The sequence below is a fragment of the Microcaecilia unicolor genome, chromosome 1, assembly GCF_901765095.1.
Source record: "Microcaecilia unicolor chromosome 1, aMicUni1.1, whole genome shotgun sequence".
NCBI lineage: Eukaryota > Metazoa > Chordata > Amphibia > Gymnophiona > Siphonopidae > Microcaecilia > Microcaecilia unicolor.
Window position 1 is genome coordinate 281,312,604 of NC_044031.1, and position 17,631 is coordinate 281,330,234.

General features: G+C 44.7%; 1 protein-coding gene across 1 annotated transcript in view; it reads right to left on the bottom strand.

Annotated features, from left to right (window-relative positions):
• LOC115472718 (putative RNA-binding protein Luc7-like 2) overlaps positions 1 to 17,631 on the bottom strand; it is a 249,813-nt gene that overhangs the window by 217,545 nt on the left and 14,637 nt on the right. The window contains exon 2 of the mRNA XM_030207087.1: positions 15,635 to 15,729. Within this exon, the coding sequence (XP_030062947.1) occupies positions 15,635 to 15,729 (95 nt within the window). The remainder of the gene's footprint in view (positions 1 to 15,634; positions 15,730 to 17,631) is intronic.

Sequence of the window (17,631 nt, forward strand, 5' to 3'; positions counted from 1 at the left end):
GTCAGTGGGAGCAGAGTGATCATGTAGAGCACAAGCGGAAGGTACAGGTGGAACCGAGCTGTGCTGTGGATAGACCTAAGTGGCTGGGGGTTAACCCCAGACGGGTGGCTAGGAGTTTCGTAACATTGTTGGTCACCAATAAAAATTGTCTGAACATAAAAGGGACCATGGAAAAGGCCTCAAGTGAGCCTGTGCCCAGAGAACCAGAGAACTAAACTTGTGTCATGCCATCAACCCCTACAACTAGAGATAATCCCATGCACCCAGAAAAATAATTTGCTCATACTCTCGAGTCAGAAAAACCTTGCCTACTTTGGTATCAAAATGAATACTGAAATTGTGACAGTGTGTAGACTGCTTCTGGCATAATTCACCATCCAGTACAGCCCCTCCAAACCATGAACCACCCTGCAAGTGGCTCTCCTGGCATCTGCCATGGCTCAAATAAGGCAATCATTCAGGTAAAGATGCACCGGACACCCTCCCTGCAAGGAAGGCCACCATCACAATCTTTGAGTCCCGGGTTCTGTGGCTTGATCAGGGAGGCTGGGGTGCTCTGAACTGAAAACGTTTACCTAGCACACAACACAACCACATTTCTAGCGCTGCTATCAATCAGGGCATGAAAATAGGTCTGACAAGTCTAGAGAAGGTAGAACACTTGCTTCCTGACCACCACTATTACCAATCTAAAGGACTCTATTCAAAAACAAGGAACCCAATGCGAAGAATTGGCCCCCATGCAGTAGAGAGCTGCACGGGAACGGGATTTGTGGGGTTCCCGCGGGGACGGAAGCAGTTCCTGCGGGGTTCCCGCGGGGACAGAAGCAGTTCTGCGGGGTTCCCGCGGAAGTGTAAGCTGCACCTGCACCAGCCTCTCATCTACCGAGTTTTTTTGAGTGCTGTCTCCTCCTCCTCCTCCTCCTCCTCTTCTTCCTTGCTTTAACAGCACAAATGTGGGAAGTCTTCCATTTAGGGAAGTGGTAGACACACAAATGATGACGGAATTCAAAAAGGCATGGGATGAACACAGAGGACATCTAATTAGAAAATGAAAGTTATAAAAATCCTAACCTTAAATGGCTGCATGTGTGTGGATGTGTCAAGTGACGCTTAGATGGCGACTCTGGCTGTGAGGAAATAGGGCTGATACCGGGCAGACTTGTATGGTCTGTGTCTCATACATGGCAATCTGGTTTAGGATGGGCTGGAAAGAGCTTACACAGTAACTTTTGTGGCTGGAACATAAGGACAGTGCTGGACAGATGTTTACGGTCTGTGACCCACAAATGAGAAGACAAATAGACTGGAGTGGGCTTCAACAGCAACTCCAGCAGTTGGAACATAAGGCTAGGGCCAGATAGACTTCTATGGTCTATGTTCCAGAAACTCGAAAGAAAAACCACAATCAAGTATATAATATCACACATTGATTTAATCATGAATTGATAATGAGTGTGACTATTGGGCAAACTGGATGGACCGTTCAGGTCTTTATTTGCTGTCACTTACTATGTTACAATTAATCCTCTTTGCTCCCGGACTCACGCGCAGACCTCAGCTCTGACACAGGCATGAGCATTGGATGTCACCTGACCTACTGGCACGTGCATGTGGTGACCTCTCAGCACACAGTGCTAGTAAATCAGAGAAATCTTACATGTGCACACCAGAGTGTTCCAAGTTTCAGCTTCCATTCCTTCCTTGCCTATAGTGCTGTGGCTCAAATACAGAGATCAACTGAGGGAGCTGACCAGAATTTTCTTTTATGTACTATTAAATTCTTACGGGGATGGGTGGGGATGGGATAAATTCTTGCGAGGATGGGTGAGGACGGGTTGGGATGGGTTAAAGTTTTGCGGAGATGGGTGGGGACGGGTAAGATTCCAGTCCCCGTGCAACTCTCTACCATGCAGTCAAGAATATGTCAAAATTAGCTGCCCTTTTTGGGCATCAGAAAGTAAATGAAATACCAAGCCCCGCCCCACTCTTCCACCAGAACTAGCATGACTACCTCTAGCAGAAGCAACTGTTCCACTGGCAGCCTGTGCTAGATCAGAGGTGGAAGTATGGTAGCTGCAGGAGCTGTGGTAGGAGTTCAGTTGGGCAGGTAGATCATGTGTTTGGAACTGTGGCCGTACTAGATTTTGAGTAGCACATATTCTTGGTTGCCTGGAGCATGTGGCTCTGGAGGTTTGAGGTCCCCAGAGCTCTTCCCAAACCATGGAGCTTGGAGAGCATGGGGTAGCAGTTGGTTGCACATCTCTTCTTTTGGACCTGCATTTCGTGCAGGAGCTCACAGTTGCTTGTGGGGAGTTTTCAGAGCCCTGCATCTCTCGTTTGCAGGAACCACTGTGGTTCCTGCACACGAGAGATGCAGGGCTCTGAAAACTCTCCACAAGCAACTGTAAGCTCCTGCATGAAATGCAGGTCCAAAAGAAGAGATGTGCAACCAACTGCTACCCCATGCTCTCCAAGCTCCATGGTTTGGGAAGAGCTCTGGGGATCTCAAACCTCCAGAGCCACATGCTCCAGGCAACCAAGAATATGTGCTACTCAAAATCTAGTACGGCCACAGTTCCAAACACATGATCTACCTGCCCAACTGAACTCCTACAACAGCTCCTGCAGCTACCATACTTCCTCCTGTGATCTAGCATGTGTTCCCCCTTACCCAGAATTCCCCAGTACTCACCATCTACAGAAAGGCCACAAATACCAAATCAGTCCCTCTCCAACAGCAACCATGAACTCACGACTCTAAAATCAAGCTTGTCCAAGTTCAGTCATAGAGGGCCACAAACAGGCCAGATTTCCACGATATCCCTCATACATATGTATGGAATGACTTGCGTGTCCATTAGAGCCCAACCAAACCCAGGATCTTTGGTTTGTGCTGAAACCAGATCTGTGACAGAAATTGGCCACTCAGTTTCAGTAGAAACAAACTGTAACTAAGACTCCCTCCACCACACCCAACCAAAAAGTCCCACTCCTGAGCTGACCCTCCCCCCAGCCCCCCACGACAAGGAGGATTAATGAAGACAGGAATGGCATGACGTCAAAAAGTTGAAGCCCCCCCACCCCCCTGCACAGCCACCATATTGGAGACACCCAAACAATGACAATAGCAAACTTGTGAGGTTTATATTGTTTTATTAAACCTCCTAGGTTTTGCATTCTCTCTTGTTAGGAGGGGATCGGATGGATGTAAAGGGAGTTTGGGGTGGAGGTAGTTTGAAGGGTCTGTGAAGTGGAGAAGGGTTATATTCATAAAGTATTTGTCAGTGTTCCACAGCGTGATTTGTTATTTGCAATGCTGTATGGCGGATTTCAATGCTGCGCTATATGCCTTTATTTTTGCTTATGACAACAAAGATATTTCTACATAAAAACAACAGCGAACACTTATAACTGCCTAAGGTGGTGCATCTGTAAAACGTCTAAAGCTGTTCCAGTTGGTTGCTTGTGTCCCGTGGCATTTGGGTTTTGTTTTGTTTTCTTTTTAACTCCCAACCCCCCATCCCCCCTCCTAACAGAGAGAATGCAAAAACTTGTTTATATTGTTTTATTAAACCTTCAAGTTTGTTATTGTTTTCAATAGCAATTGCTATTTGGGTGTCTCTAATATGGCCGCAAGCTCCATCTACTAGCTTCAGTCCACACAATGGGACAGATAGGCTCACGCCATCTCCTGTTATTAAACCTCCTTGACCCACAATCCTACATTAGGCAGGCCTGGTGATCTAATGATGTCTTTGGGGCAGAGCCCTACTTGTTCGTGCCCTATACTGCTGCTCCATCACAATGGCTGCTGGGACTGCTGAGGGAGGTCTCGGCAGTCATTTTGCAATTGCAACCAGCACACACAGGAGCAGATCTCCTGTCCATGCTGGTCCCAATCGCAAAATGGCTTCTAGGACCTCCTGAGGCTGCCGCAGGAAGTCTCGGCAGCTATTGTGATGGAGCAGCAACATGAAGCAGGAACAAGTGGGGTTCATTCCTGACCCTAAACACACCACTATACCTTCCTAAGGGAGGTCCAGGAAGAGCTACACGAGTTTCGGGTTTCACACAAAAAAGCACAGGTATTTTTCATTCAAAACAAGAACACATTCTGGTTTCAGTGCCGAAACCAAAAATTTTGGTCTGCCTCTAACGACTGTTAACTTTGCTGTAAACATCTCTCATGCACATTCGTGAAGGTTATCCTGTAAATCTGGCCCGCTTGTGGCCCTGAAGGACTGACTTTGGACAAGCCTGCTCTAAACACAGCACTACCACTTTTTTTCCTTCTCTTAAATCAACTTTTTTCTCTACCCCAACAAAAAAGAAAGTCCCCCATAAAAACCAATAGCAAAAAAAATAGAAATTGTGGAGGGTTCTCGACCTGTCACACATCTTATCAGCTGCTCTAGGGACAGATAGGAGTCCCACAAAATAATAAGATGGAGCTACGGGCTGATGCCCTGGGAGCTGATAGTACCTGACCAAGCAGGTTCTTCTCCACTCAAGATCACCTACTGCAGGGACTCCAGCTAGCCATTCTGCACATTAGTATCTGCATATTATGTAAACCGCTTTGGCTTTATCACAAAGGCAGAAAATCAAATCCCATGACCTCAATACCCTAGATGTGCCACCACCATCTGCTGCAGACAAAACACTGGCATGTTTCATGGCTGTATCACTCCTTACTAGAAAATGACATGGGAATGGGGACCCGCAGTAAACCGGGGTAAAAATTTTTGTTTACCAAGGTTTACTGCGAGTGTGGTAGCAAAACCTTTTACCACCACGCAGGAGCAGTAAAAAGCCTTGCTCCTGCAGTAAAAAACAAAACCTGAGATTACCGTGGGTTCGGCGTCTCCTCCCTCCCTCCTTCCTTTGTTCTTTCCTCTCTTACCTTCTTCCCCATCGCAACGCAAGGAGATTCCCCATAGGCCTGCTCCGGGGCCTTCCCTCCTCTGCTGACTCCCACCTTCTGATGCAAGTTCCTGTTTCGCAAAACACTGGCTCTGGTTGCGGCTGCAGGAAGTGGCAGCGGAGGGCGCTTCAACTATGTACAGACAGGAACAGCGACCTGCCACCGCCACTGCGCAAGGAAAAGGTAAATGGGAAAAGGACACTGTGTTGGGGAGGGAGGGGGTAAACCCCCGCCGCACAAGGAGGTAATTGGGAACAGGAGACGGGCCTGCATTGCTAATAGTAACCAGCCACCTTTAGGGTAGTGAAGTGGGGGGAGGGGAATAGGCTGTGATAGCAATGCAGGCCAGAGGCAAATGCAGAGTGCTGAATATCAGGAGTGTCTTCCAAAAATATCTCCAAACATAAAACAGCAGCAACATCCATCCACCATCCTTACAATAAATCTTCCTTTGAAAAATCTTTCCTACCTTTGGACACTGAGAATGTAGTCTTGTGAGAGGGGAGGGGAAATGGGGTTTCTTTTTTTTTTTTAATCCTTGTTTTGTATTGGTTGTGATTTATAAAATAACAGTTGAACATAATATTGTTTCTTTTTATACTTTAATAAAATGATTTAAATATAAAATCCAAACTGTTTGAGGCTTCTGCAGATGGGATCAGACAGAGCTCACGGAACAGGGTGGGAATGGAAACAAACTTTGTCCACTTGTCATTCTCTAAAGTGATGTCATAGGAAAAGTCATGGTCTATAAGGATAAAAAAATTCTGATTTCTTTCAAACACTTGTACTTTTTCCTCTTGTAACTTCAGTTCATCTTGTATCTTCTGGAGTATTGAAAGCCTGCAATTCCTCTTCTTAAACAAAAGGATTTGATTCATTTCCCCTTTAAGCAAACGATATTCACTTATGACAACCATATATCCAGACATATTGTCTCCAGACTAATCTGATTAATTACTTGAATTTAGATGCAAATTTGCTTAGGAACTACACAGTGAAGCTAAACCCACATAAAGCAAAAAATAAAGGCATAAAGCACAGCGCTGAAATCCGTAATACAGCATTGTAAATAAAGCAAGATTTGTTGCACTGACAAATACATTTTGAATATAACCCCCCCCCCCTTTATAGACCCCTTGAAAACTCCCACCCCTCTGCCCCCAATCCCCTAACAGAGAGAATGTAAATCTTGTGAGAGTGTCTTATTACACCTCCAAATTTGCTGTTGTTTTCAATAGTGATTGCTATTGTTTGAGTGAAAAATAGAGAGAGGTGTAATGAACAGAAGAAAGGTGTTGATGCCCCTGTTCCAGTCGTTGGTGAAGCCACACCTGCAGTATAGTTTTCAGTTTTGGAGACCGTGACTTACTAAAGATGTAAAAAAAAAAAAAAAGACGAAGCAGTCCAGAGGAAAGCGACAAAAATGGTATGGGGCTGGTATGGACTGGAAGAACTGAATATGTATACCCTAGAGGAGAGGAGGGACAAGGTAGATGTGATAGATATTTAAATACTTAAAAGGTATTAATATAGAAACAAATATTTTCCAGAGAAGCGAAAATGGTAAAACTAGAGGACAAACTGAGGTTGCAGGGTGGTAGACAAAGGAGTAATGTCAGGAAATTCTTTTTCACAGAGAGGGTGAATGATGCCTGGAATGCCCTCCCAAGGGAGGTAGTGGAGAAGAAAAAAAAAACATTGCCTCAGGTACAAACTTAGATTGTGAGCCCTCCTGGGACAGAGAAATATCCAGTGTACCTGAATGTAACTCACCTTGAGCTACTACTGAAAAAGGTGTGAGCAAAATCCAAATAAATAAAAATAAATAAATAAAATTGTGGTGGAATTCAAAAAGGCATGGGATGAACACAGAGGATCTCTAATTAGAAAATGAAAGGCATTAAAAAAAAAAAAGGTTTGCATATGTGTTTGATGTCAAGTGGTGTTTAGATGGCAACTTTGGCTGTATCAACTAAGGCCGGTGCTGGGCTGGCTTGTATGGTCTTAGTCCCTCCTAAAGCAATACGGTTTAGGATGCGCTGGAGACTCTGGAGAGCGCTTCGAAAGAAACTCCAGTAATTTGGAACATGAGGGCAGTGCTAGGCAGACTTTTACAGCATGTCTGCAAATGACAAGACGATTCGGACAGGCTGAAGTGGGCTTTGAAAGGAACTCCAGTAGTTGGAACATAAGGACAGAGCCAGGCAGACTTCTACAGTCTATGTCCCAGAAAACACCAAAGAAAGACCATGATCAAGTATAGCAAAGATACTTACCTGTAGCAGGTATCCTCCAAGGACAGCAGGCTGATCATTCTCAAAATGGGTCGACAATCCGCGTCGGCCCGGGAACTGGCATTATGTATACCAAAAAAATTTGCTGGAGCCTTCTGAAGCATGTTGCGCACCCAACCGCACACGCAGGACCACACTCTTCAGTTCAGTGAAAAACAAAAGAAAGAGTGAAAGACAGAAGATAACTCCAAGAGGAGCTGGGTGGGTTTGTGAATACCTGCTATGGGTAAGTATCTTCGCTTTCTCCGAGGACAAGCAGGCTGAATAATTCTCACAAGTGGGGTATCCCTAGCATCCAGGCTCACCCAAAACAACAAACTACGGTCAACTGGGCCTTGCAACGGCAAGGAAATAACACAGATTAACCTGAAACCATATACAATCTGAAACAGAGTGCAGCCTGGAACAAAATAAAACAGGCCTAGGAGGGTGTAGTTGGATTCTATACTCCAAACAAGATTCTGCGAAACTGACTGCCCAAACAGACTGTCAAGTCAGGTATCCTGCTCAAGACAGTAGAGATGTGAATGTGTGAACCGAAAACCACGTTGCAGCTTTGCAAATCTCTTCAATGGAGGCTGAAATCTCTTCAATGGAGGCTGATTTCAAGTGGGCCACTGACGCAGCCACGGCTCTGACATTATGAGCCGTGATGTGGCCCTATAGTCAGCCCAGGTGGGCATGTGAAGAAAATGTAATCTGCTAGCCAATTGGAAATGGTCCGTTTACCGATGGCGACTGCCCTCCTGTTAGGATCAAAGGAGACAAACAATTGGGCGGACTGTCTGAAGGGATTCGACTGCTCCACAAAAAAGGCCGATGCTTTCTTGCAGTCCAAGGAGTGCAAGCTGCTTTCGCAAGGGTGGGCATGAGGACGGGGAAAAAATGTTGGCAAGACAATTGACTGGTTCAGATGGAACTCCGACACCACCTTCAGCAGGAACTTAGGGTGTGTGAGGAGGACTACTCTGTTGTGATGACATTTAGTATAAGGTGCATCCACTACTAAGGCCTGAAGCTCACTGACCCTACGAGCTGAAGTAACAGCTACCAAGAAAACGACCTTCCAGGTCAAGTACTTCAGATGGCAGGAGTTCAGTGGCTCTAAAGGAGCTTTAATCAGCTGAGTGAGAACAACGTTGAGACCCCATGACACTGGCAGAGGTTTGACAGGGGGCTTTGACAAAAGCAAATTTTCATGAAGTGAACTAAAGGCTCTCCAGAGACAGGCTTACCTTCTATACGCTGATGATACGCACTAATTGCACTAAGGTGAACCCTTATGGAGTTGGTCTTAAGACCAGACTCTGATAAGTGTAGAAGGTATTCAAGAAGGGTCTGTGTAGGACAAGAAAGGGGATCTATGGCCTTGCTGTCACACCAGACAGCAAACCTCCTCCATTTGAAAGAGTAACACCGCTTTTAAATGGAAGACACCCTCCGAAAAACCCAAGGAAGCGAATTCTAGGCTCCCAACATCCAGGCCGTGAGAGTCAGAGACTGGAGGGTTGGGATGCAGAAGCTACCCCTCATTCTATGTGATGAGGGTCGGAAAACACTCCATTCTCCACAGTTCTTCGGAGGACAATTCCAAAAGAAGAGGGAACCAAATCTGTTGCAGCCATAAGGGTGCAATCAGAATCATGATTCCACGGTCTTGCTTGAGTTTCAACAAAGTCTTTCCCACTAGAGGTATTGGAGAATATGCATACAATAGGCCTGTCCTCCAATAAAGGAGGAAGGCGTCTGACGCTAGTCTGTCGTGGGCCTGAAGTCTGGAACAGAACCAAGGGACTTTGTGGTTGAGTGGCAAAAAGATCCACCGATGGGGTGACCCACGCTTGGAAGATCTTGCGGACAACGCCCATATTCAGATACCACTCATGAGGTTGCATGATCCTGCTCAGTCTGTCGGCCAGACTGTTTTTCTACACCCGCCAGATAAATGGCCTGAAGAAACATGGCGTGACGGCTTGCCCAGAGCCACATCTGGACAGCCTCCTAACACAGAGGGCGAAATCTGGTGCCCCCTCCCCCCGCTAGTTGGTGTAATACATCGCAACCTGGTTGCCTGTTTGAATTAGGATAACTTAGTAGGACAGCCGATCTCTGAAAGTCTTTAGAGAGTTCCAGATTGCTCGAAGCTCCAGGAGATTGATCTGAAGAGTCTTTCCTGGAGGGACCAAGCCCCTTGGGTGTGAAGCCCATCTACATGAGCTCCCCAGCCCAGGAGTGAGTGTACAAGGTCGGTGGACACTTGGATGACATCTTCTAGATTCCCAGTGGCTTGACACCACTTAGAAACCAGGCTCCATTGAGCAGATCTCGTGTGAAGACATGCCATGGGTATAACATGAACTGCGGAGGCCATGTGGCCCAAGAGTCTCAACGTCTGCCAAGCTGTGATTTGTCGAACCTTGGACAACAAAAGGTTGTCCGCCTGTGCCTCGGGAAGATAGACTTGAACAATTGTCGTGTCGAGCAAAGCTCCTATGAACTCCAATTGTTGAACAGGGTTGAGATGGGACTTAGGGTAATTTATTACAAACCCTAATATTTCTAGCACCTGAACAGTTCTCCGCATGGACTCCCGAGCACCATCCTACGAGGTGCTCTTCACGAGCCAATCGTCAAGATAAGAAAACGCATGCACTCCCAGTCTGTGTAGCAATGCTACAACTACTGCTAGACATTTGGTAAATACCCTGGGAGCTGACACTAGGCCAAAGGGCAGTATGCGGTACTGAAAGTGCTGCATTTCCAGACAAAATTGGAGGTACTTCCTGTGGGCTGGAAGTATCAGAATATGAGTATAAGCGTCCTTTAAGTCCAGAGAGCACAGCCAATCATTTTTCTGAATCATAGGAAGAAGGGTGCCCAGGGAAACCATCCTGAACTTTTTTCAGGGCCCACAGGTCTAGGATGGGACGCATCCCCCCCTCGTTTTTTTCTGCACAAGGAAGTACCTGGAATAGAATCCCTACCCCTCTTCCCCTGGTGGAATGGGTTCGACCCCATGGGCCTTTAGAAGGGCGGAGAGTTCCTCTGCAAGTAAATGCTTGTGCTGAGAGCTGAATGAGTGAGCTCTCGATGGGCAATTTGGAGGTTTGGAGATAAGATTGAGGGTATATCCTAACCGGGCTATTTGAAGAACCCACTGGTCGGAGGTTATCAGAGGCCACCTTTGGTGAAAAAACATTAACCTCCCCCCCAACCAGCAAGTCGTCCAGCACGGACAATTTTAAGGTGGCTATGCTCTGCTGGAGCCAGTCTAAAGCTCATCCCTTGCTTCTGCTGGGGAGCAGCAGGGGCTTGGGCGCACGCTGTTGATGAGAATGAGCGCGCTGGGGCTGAGCAGACACTGGAGTGTACCTATGCCTAGAATAGGAATAGGGAGCAATCTGGGGCCCACCAAAAAACCTTCTGGATGAGGTGGGAGAGAGAAGCCATAGCGTCTGTATGCTTCTTGATCTGGCCAACTAGATATTACACCTTCTCTCCGAAAAGATTATCCCCCCGGCAAGGAACATCTGCTATTCCCTGCTGTACCGAATGATCCAGGTCAGAAACACGCAGTCGTGAGAGTCTGCACATTGCTATACCTTAAGCATCAAAAGTATTGTATGTGCCCCTGACCAAGAATTTACGACACGCCTTCTGCTGTTTGACCAGCTGGCGAAAAGGTTCAGCTTACTCTGGAGGGAGGGCATCGACCAAACTAGACAGCTGCTGCACCAAGTTCTGCAAGTGGATGCTCGTGAAGAGCTGGTAATACTGGATACGGGCAATGAGTATGGCGGCCTGATACATTTTTCTCCCAAAAGAATCCAAGGTTCTAGCTTCTCTGCCTGGGGGCACCGAAACAAAGTCTTTAGAACTCTTGGCTCTCTTGAGGGAGGAGTCCACCACCATGGAGTTGTGGGGTAACTGAGACCTCATCAACCCTGGTTCCCTGTGGATCTGGTATTGAGAATCAACCTTCTTGGGAATGATGGGCACAGAGGGGGACACCCAATTTCACACAAGGACTTTCTTCAGTACCTTATGCAAAGGAGCTGTCACTGCCTCCCTAGCTGGGCAGGTGTAATGCAGGACCTCGAGCATCTCAGCCCTGGGCTCATCCTCCACTTCTACGGGGAACGGAATGGCCTGAGCCATGTCCAGCACAAAAGATGAAAAGGAGAAGCTCTCTGGTGGAGACCGGCTCCTTTCAGTCGAAGGGGAAGGTTCAGAGGGAATCCCATTGGACTCATCGGAGGATAAGTACCTGGGATCTTACTCCTTTGTGCTGGAGAGCACTTCCCTCAGTGACTTCCGACAACGAACCCGCCTCTATGCCGAAGACCCATAGTCTTGAGGTCGATGTCGAGGGGCAGACTCCTGTGTGGACTGCGGCAAAGCTTCCTCCATTGACAGGGCAACGGCCTGGGTGAAGGCCGACACCGGAGCTGCAAACGGCGCCGAGACCAGAGACTGCACCACGGGTGGAGGGCCAGACATAGCTGCAGCAGACGGAATGCTAGATGCAAGCACCCCCGAAGCCAATGCAGTGTGGCAAAGCAGTCCTTTCAGGAGTTCTGAAAGTTAAGGCCCGGATCCACTCGTCGAGAGCCATCGGCAGAGGCTGCGGGGCTAGTAGGACAACAGGTTGTAAAACCAGCTGGGGCTCAGGAGCAGGAACTTGACTGCTGGAAGACCGATGCGCCGTCACCTCTTGAATGGAGAGGGAGCAGTCTTCCTGGCATTGACGCTTCTCGGGTGCCAAATCCCTCGGCACCCCGGAGCTCCAGGCACCATATGGTCGAAAGAGAACGGTGTTGGTGCTTCTTAGCCTTCGCTCAACGCACCTCACCTAGACTCCTCGGTGCCGACGAGGACGACATCGAATCCCCACGTTGCCTTGGGGTCGGGTCAGACAATGGATGGTCCCGTGAGGCCTGCACAGCATGAGGCCTTGAGACTGGTGGAGACCCACTCAATGCCTCGCTGCTCCCAGTGTGTCTGGGTCTCTCAGCAGTCATCCCTACCTCTACTCCAGTCGATGCTTCCCTCGATGCCGACACTGATGCTACCAACCTCGATGCTGCCATCGAAGGACCAGACCGAGCTCCAAAAAGTTTCTCCCATTGGACTTCTCGAGCAAGTTGAGTCCTTTCCTTCATACGAAGACAAAGGGCACAACGAGCTACGTTATGGTCAGGCCCAAGGCACTGGATACACCACAAATGTGTATCAGTACCTGAGATGGTCCGGTTGAATCGAGTACAGCATTTGAAGCCACTGGGAGTTTTCGATGACATGGAAAGGAAAACAGCTTCAGTGAAATTAAACTCAATGGTGCCAGAGAAAAAGGCACAAAAGGAGAAAGGCTGCTTTAACACGGCCAGTACAAAAATAAAGGAAACTTAAAAAGGGTTCAAAACTAAGAAAATACTTGGAAATAATTTTTTCATTCTTTTAACTAAAGCTAATAAAGAAGGGGGGAAAAACAAGGAAAAAAATAGTGCAAGGACACTGGAAGGTTTGTTCCCCGGCGAAAAAAGAGCAACAGGTAAACCTGATAGAGAGAAAAACTGAAGAGCGCGGTCCCGCGACGGGCAGGCACTCCACACACACGCGGTCGATGGATCATTCAGGTCTTTATCTGCCGTCACTTACTAAGTTACCATAAGTCAGTGGGTATTTGGCTTTCAATCTCTTTGCTAATCGCTGGGATTCCCATCTTCATCAGGAGGTACATGGGCACCCTGGAACACTCTTCAGATTCCTGGTTGACTAAGGAACCCACATGATTTCTAGTATAAAAAAGATTTTGTTCTCCCACTATTCAATACAAAATTTCCTTTGAACACTCATTCATGCTTTGATAAAAGCACCTTTCTATAAATTCTCTTTACACAGACATGAAAAATTTTATCTACATTGCTTAAAACTTAACCAAAATACTTTTGTAAAAATGCTTTACAGTGCCAAGAAACTGAATCTTGTCATTCTTCTTTTCAGAAACCACCATTTTGAGTCTGTTCACTTCCTGGGTCCCCACCCTTTCATGCCTGCCATCCCCCAAATCTCTGGGCTTTTCTTCCTCTCCAGGCTTAAGAACATAAGAATAGCCATACTGGGTCAGACCAATGGTTCATCTAGCCCAGTATCCTGTTTCCAACAGTGGCCAATCCAAGTCACAAGTGCCTGGCAGAAACCCAAATAGTAGCAACATTCCATCCCAGGGCAAGCAGTGGCTTCCCTATGTCTGTCTCAATAGCAGACTATGGACTTTTCCAAACCCAGATACACTAACCACTGTTGCAACATCCTCCGGCAAAGAGTTCCAGAGTAAAAAACTATTTCCTCGTATTAGTTTTAACAGTATTTCTATGTAACTTCATTAATCTTTCTACTTTTAGAAAGAGTAAAAAATTGATTCACTTCTTCTCATTCTACACCACTCAGGATTTTGTAGACCTCAATCATATCTCCCCTCAGCTGTTTCTTTTCCAAATTGAAGAGCCCTAACTTCTTTAGCCTTCCCTCATATGAGAGGAGTTACATCCCCCTTTTTTGGTTGCTTTTCTTTGTATCTTTTCTAATTCTGCTATACCTTTTTTTGAGATACAGCAACCAGAACTGAACAAAATACTCAAGGTGAGGTCGCACCATGGAGCAATACAGAGGCATTAAGTATTCCCGGTCTTATTTACTATCCTATGACCAAAGAAGCAAACAGGATGCTAGAAATTATTAGGAATTTCTAGTATACTGTTTGCTTCTTTGGCCACTGCCATCACACACTGGGCATATTTCAGCATATTGTCTATGACGACACCTAGATCTTTTTCTTGAATGCTGACCCCCCCCCAAGGTGGACCCTAGCATCAGGTAACTATGATTCGGATTATTCTTCCCAATGTGCATCACTTTGCATTTGTCCACATTAAATTTCATCTATCATTTGGATGACCAGTCTTCCAATTTCCTAACATCTTCCTGCAATTTTTCACAGTCCACATACTTTTAAAAACTTTGAATAGTTGTGTCATCTGCAAATTAAATCACCTCGCTTTGTCGTTCCAATTTCCAGATCATTTATAAATATAGCACCGATCCCAGTACAAATCACCCTCCTCCACTGAGAGAAAGTTCATTTAACTCTACCCTCTGTTTTCTGTCAAATAACCAATTCCTAATCCACAACAGAACATTACCTCCTATCCCATGACTAATTTTGTCAGAAGTCTCTCACTCTGTCTTCTGTCAAGAATCTTCAACTCAGTCTACCGCACTTAAGCTTCTTTTGGGCACCTGCTATCCTAACTACTTCCCCCCTCTCAAGGTCTCAGCACCAGTTCTCTGTAACTGCTCACCTGCAATCTAAGATTCTTACTTTGATCCATCACACCTTAATCCATTAAAGTCCGATACTGCTTTCTACGCCCTCCATTCTTTGTCAGCATCATTGCTTATGTTCCCCTTACCTTCTCGATTACTACTGGATATTTCTCACAGTACTGCCTTCTAGTACTTGAGCCCTTTCCTCTGAATTCCCTACCTCTGCACTGCCGACAGAAAGCATCTTTCCCAAAGTTAAAGGATGTGAAAACCCAACTTTTCCAGTTGGCATTTCAGTAGTCTTTCTTCCTACGAATTCCCATCTCTGATCGTTACAATAAAGAGTGAAAGAAATTCCTTTTCCCTCACTATTGTCTAGACAATATTCCCAGAAAAAATGTTATTTGTATTGTCTCTTATTTACAAAGTGATGGTATACCAAATTATTAAATGGAAATTCCTTTTCATTTGCAAAGGGTTTTCTTTTTTTACCACAAGTTTTGTGATTAAGAGCATGTTACAAGTTTTTTTAAATTGTAATTTGCATATTTCTAGCTTACTTTCACACACAATATTGCAATTTTACTCTAAACATAAAAAATTGACATACAGAAAATTTACTTTTCCTTAATTTGAAAAATCTGTTCAACGCTTTTGATTAGCTATTTTAAATGTCATTTCTTGAATTGAGGGAGGGCCTTTAACCTCCCCTTCTTCTATTATCTGCTTTCTCTCTGTTGCTATGGATACAATTCAAAGAGTACACACACAAACTGTAAAAACCTTGCATTTTAGATTGATTTGGGGGGAGGGGGGGAGAAGCACATCTTTTGGCCTACGTCCTACTTCCAAAAGGAAAAAAAAAATTCTATAAGCAAGGCTTTATACTAAGAGCACTGTGAGACTTTTGCTTAAAAGCTCATCTCTGCACACTACACAGAAGTGATTAATTAGCACTGTTATAGGTCAGCAGGGGAAGTGGTGGTGGGGGGGAATCACCTCAGCATTTCTCTCAGTCCTATCTTGCAAGTATAGAATACATTACAAATCATGCAAGAATAAAAGCAACTGCCTGGCTACGTACGGTTCCAGAGAGGATGTCATGAGGGCAGCAATTGAGCAGGTGGCTCTTACACACTCTCTCATCACTAAATTTGATCCGCTGACGTGTAGTGTCTCCTGCAACATAGAAATTAACAACAAACCAGGTTAAACAAACTGATAACATCATTTTCACCTGGCCTACATTTACTAGTCTATTCTTTTTTGGGGGGTGTAAAAAGAGTGTTTATGGTTTTACGCCAACATTTAACCTCCTCCCCAATAAAGAAAATGGCAGTGCATATTTACTACAGAATGCATTGTTATGCTTTGAAATATATAATTACAATATGCTGCTTGGGATAATATAATTATATAATTCCATGTATAAATGTACTTAATATGTTTCAACTAACAATTACAAAGTTAAATATTTTTAAATATTAAAAAGCAGCACACTTAAAATGTTTACTGCTATAACAGCTTATTGTTTCTATTAATTTAGATGCTGTATAGCTCTCTATCCTTGATCCATATAAATACAAATTACATTTAAAAAAAAAAAAAACTTGCAAATGTTTTAGAATACACACTGCGAGTCCCCACTGCACCCCGCCGACATTTCTTCCACTATATTGTTCTTGGGTGCATAGTGTATTCCCTCGCTGCTGAGGGGGTTAGAGGGTAGAAGAGTGGGTTTATAAGCGTACAAAACCTGCAAGAAGGTACTTACACCAGTCAAACATATTGACATTGCCTTTATGTAACATATCACAAATAAATGCCTCACAAACAGCATAATTTAAGGACTCCATGACAGAAGGACTGGGAGAAGGTTTAATTCCATGCCATCTTCCTGGCCGCTGGTTGTACTCCCTGCAGCAGCATGCTCACCATACACTGCAGACCTTCTAGACATCAGGTTAAATACTCCTCCAGGGAACAAGTGGGCAGATTTTACAAAGGCAAACTAAGACCAAGAAAAATCTTTCCTAAAATGTTGCCAACTGGAATAATTTGAGTCACTTTGTTACCAAACACAAAATCTATGGCACCAATTGTTAAGGAGGGTGGTTAGATTCTATTATTTGTTTTGTATAACTTCAATTAACTCCACATGCTACATCATACCAACATAGCGAAAAATGCCTATTTACTTAATTTTCCTTAATCTATTTAAGATCATATTAATTCTAGTATTGTAAAGGTAAATTGTTCAGACACCCTTCATAAGATACAGTTTTACATCTTTTGATACTTTTCTTCTCTCTTCATCATATACCAGGAAGCAGTGTTCCTGATCAAAAGGTCATGATGTGCATTTCTTCCTACAAAAATTTGCAAGATAGAAAATAAGCAGAGAAAGGGCATTTAAAAAATATTTAGATTTTGTATTTGCTGCACAAGTTCCTGAAGTAGACCAGTCTGCAACATATGAAAAGCATTTTCTTGCGAGTTAGTTCTCCTTTAAATTGTGAAATATAAACTGTTCAAGCTACAAAACCAAAAGGTTAATTTTCTTGGTTAGAGAACTCACAACTGTGACATGGAACTTGTCACTAATCCTTCACAGGAAAGAAGGCCACGCATCATTGTTTTATTCTGGAACGCTGCAGAAATGGACATTTCCTGAAAAATTTAGATGGAAAACGGTTTGCCTTACTCCATAAGTGACTGTGCTCACTAAGGGATTGTAACAAAGGCTTACATGGAAAATACTCCAAATGAACAGGGCCACTCAGACCCGTCATCATTTATCAAAGGAAAACCTATTGCTGAATTTCTGACAGCTGCTGCTCTAATTCTTTTTTTTTTTTTTTTTTTTAAGAAATTTGATTTATTAACATTCTCATCCCCCTAGATATAGAATGGGGGGGGGGGGGGGGGAAGTTTTAATATATCAGACCCTAAGATAAGTAAAACTAGCTAGCTCTCATGTTACCAGATTATTTTTTTAAATTGTAGTTACAAGGTTTGCCCTAAAAACAAAAAGGTATCTCTCTCAATAGAGCTTTGCTCTACTGACCAGAAAACTGCTGG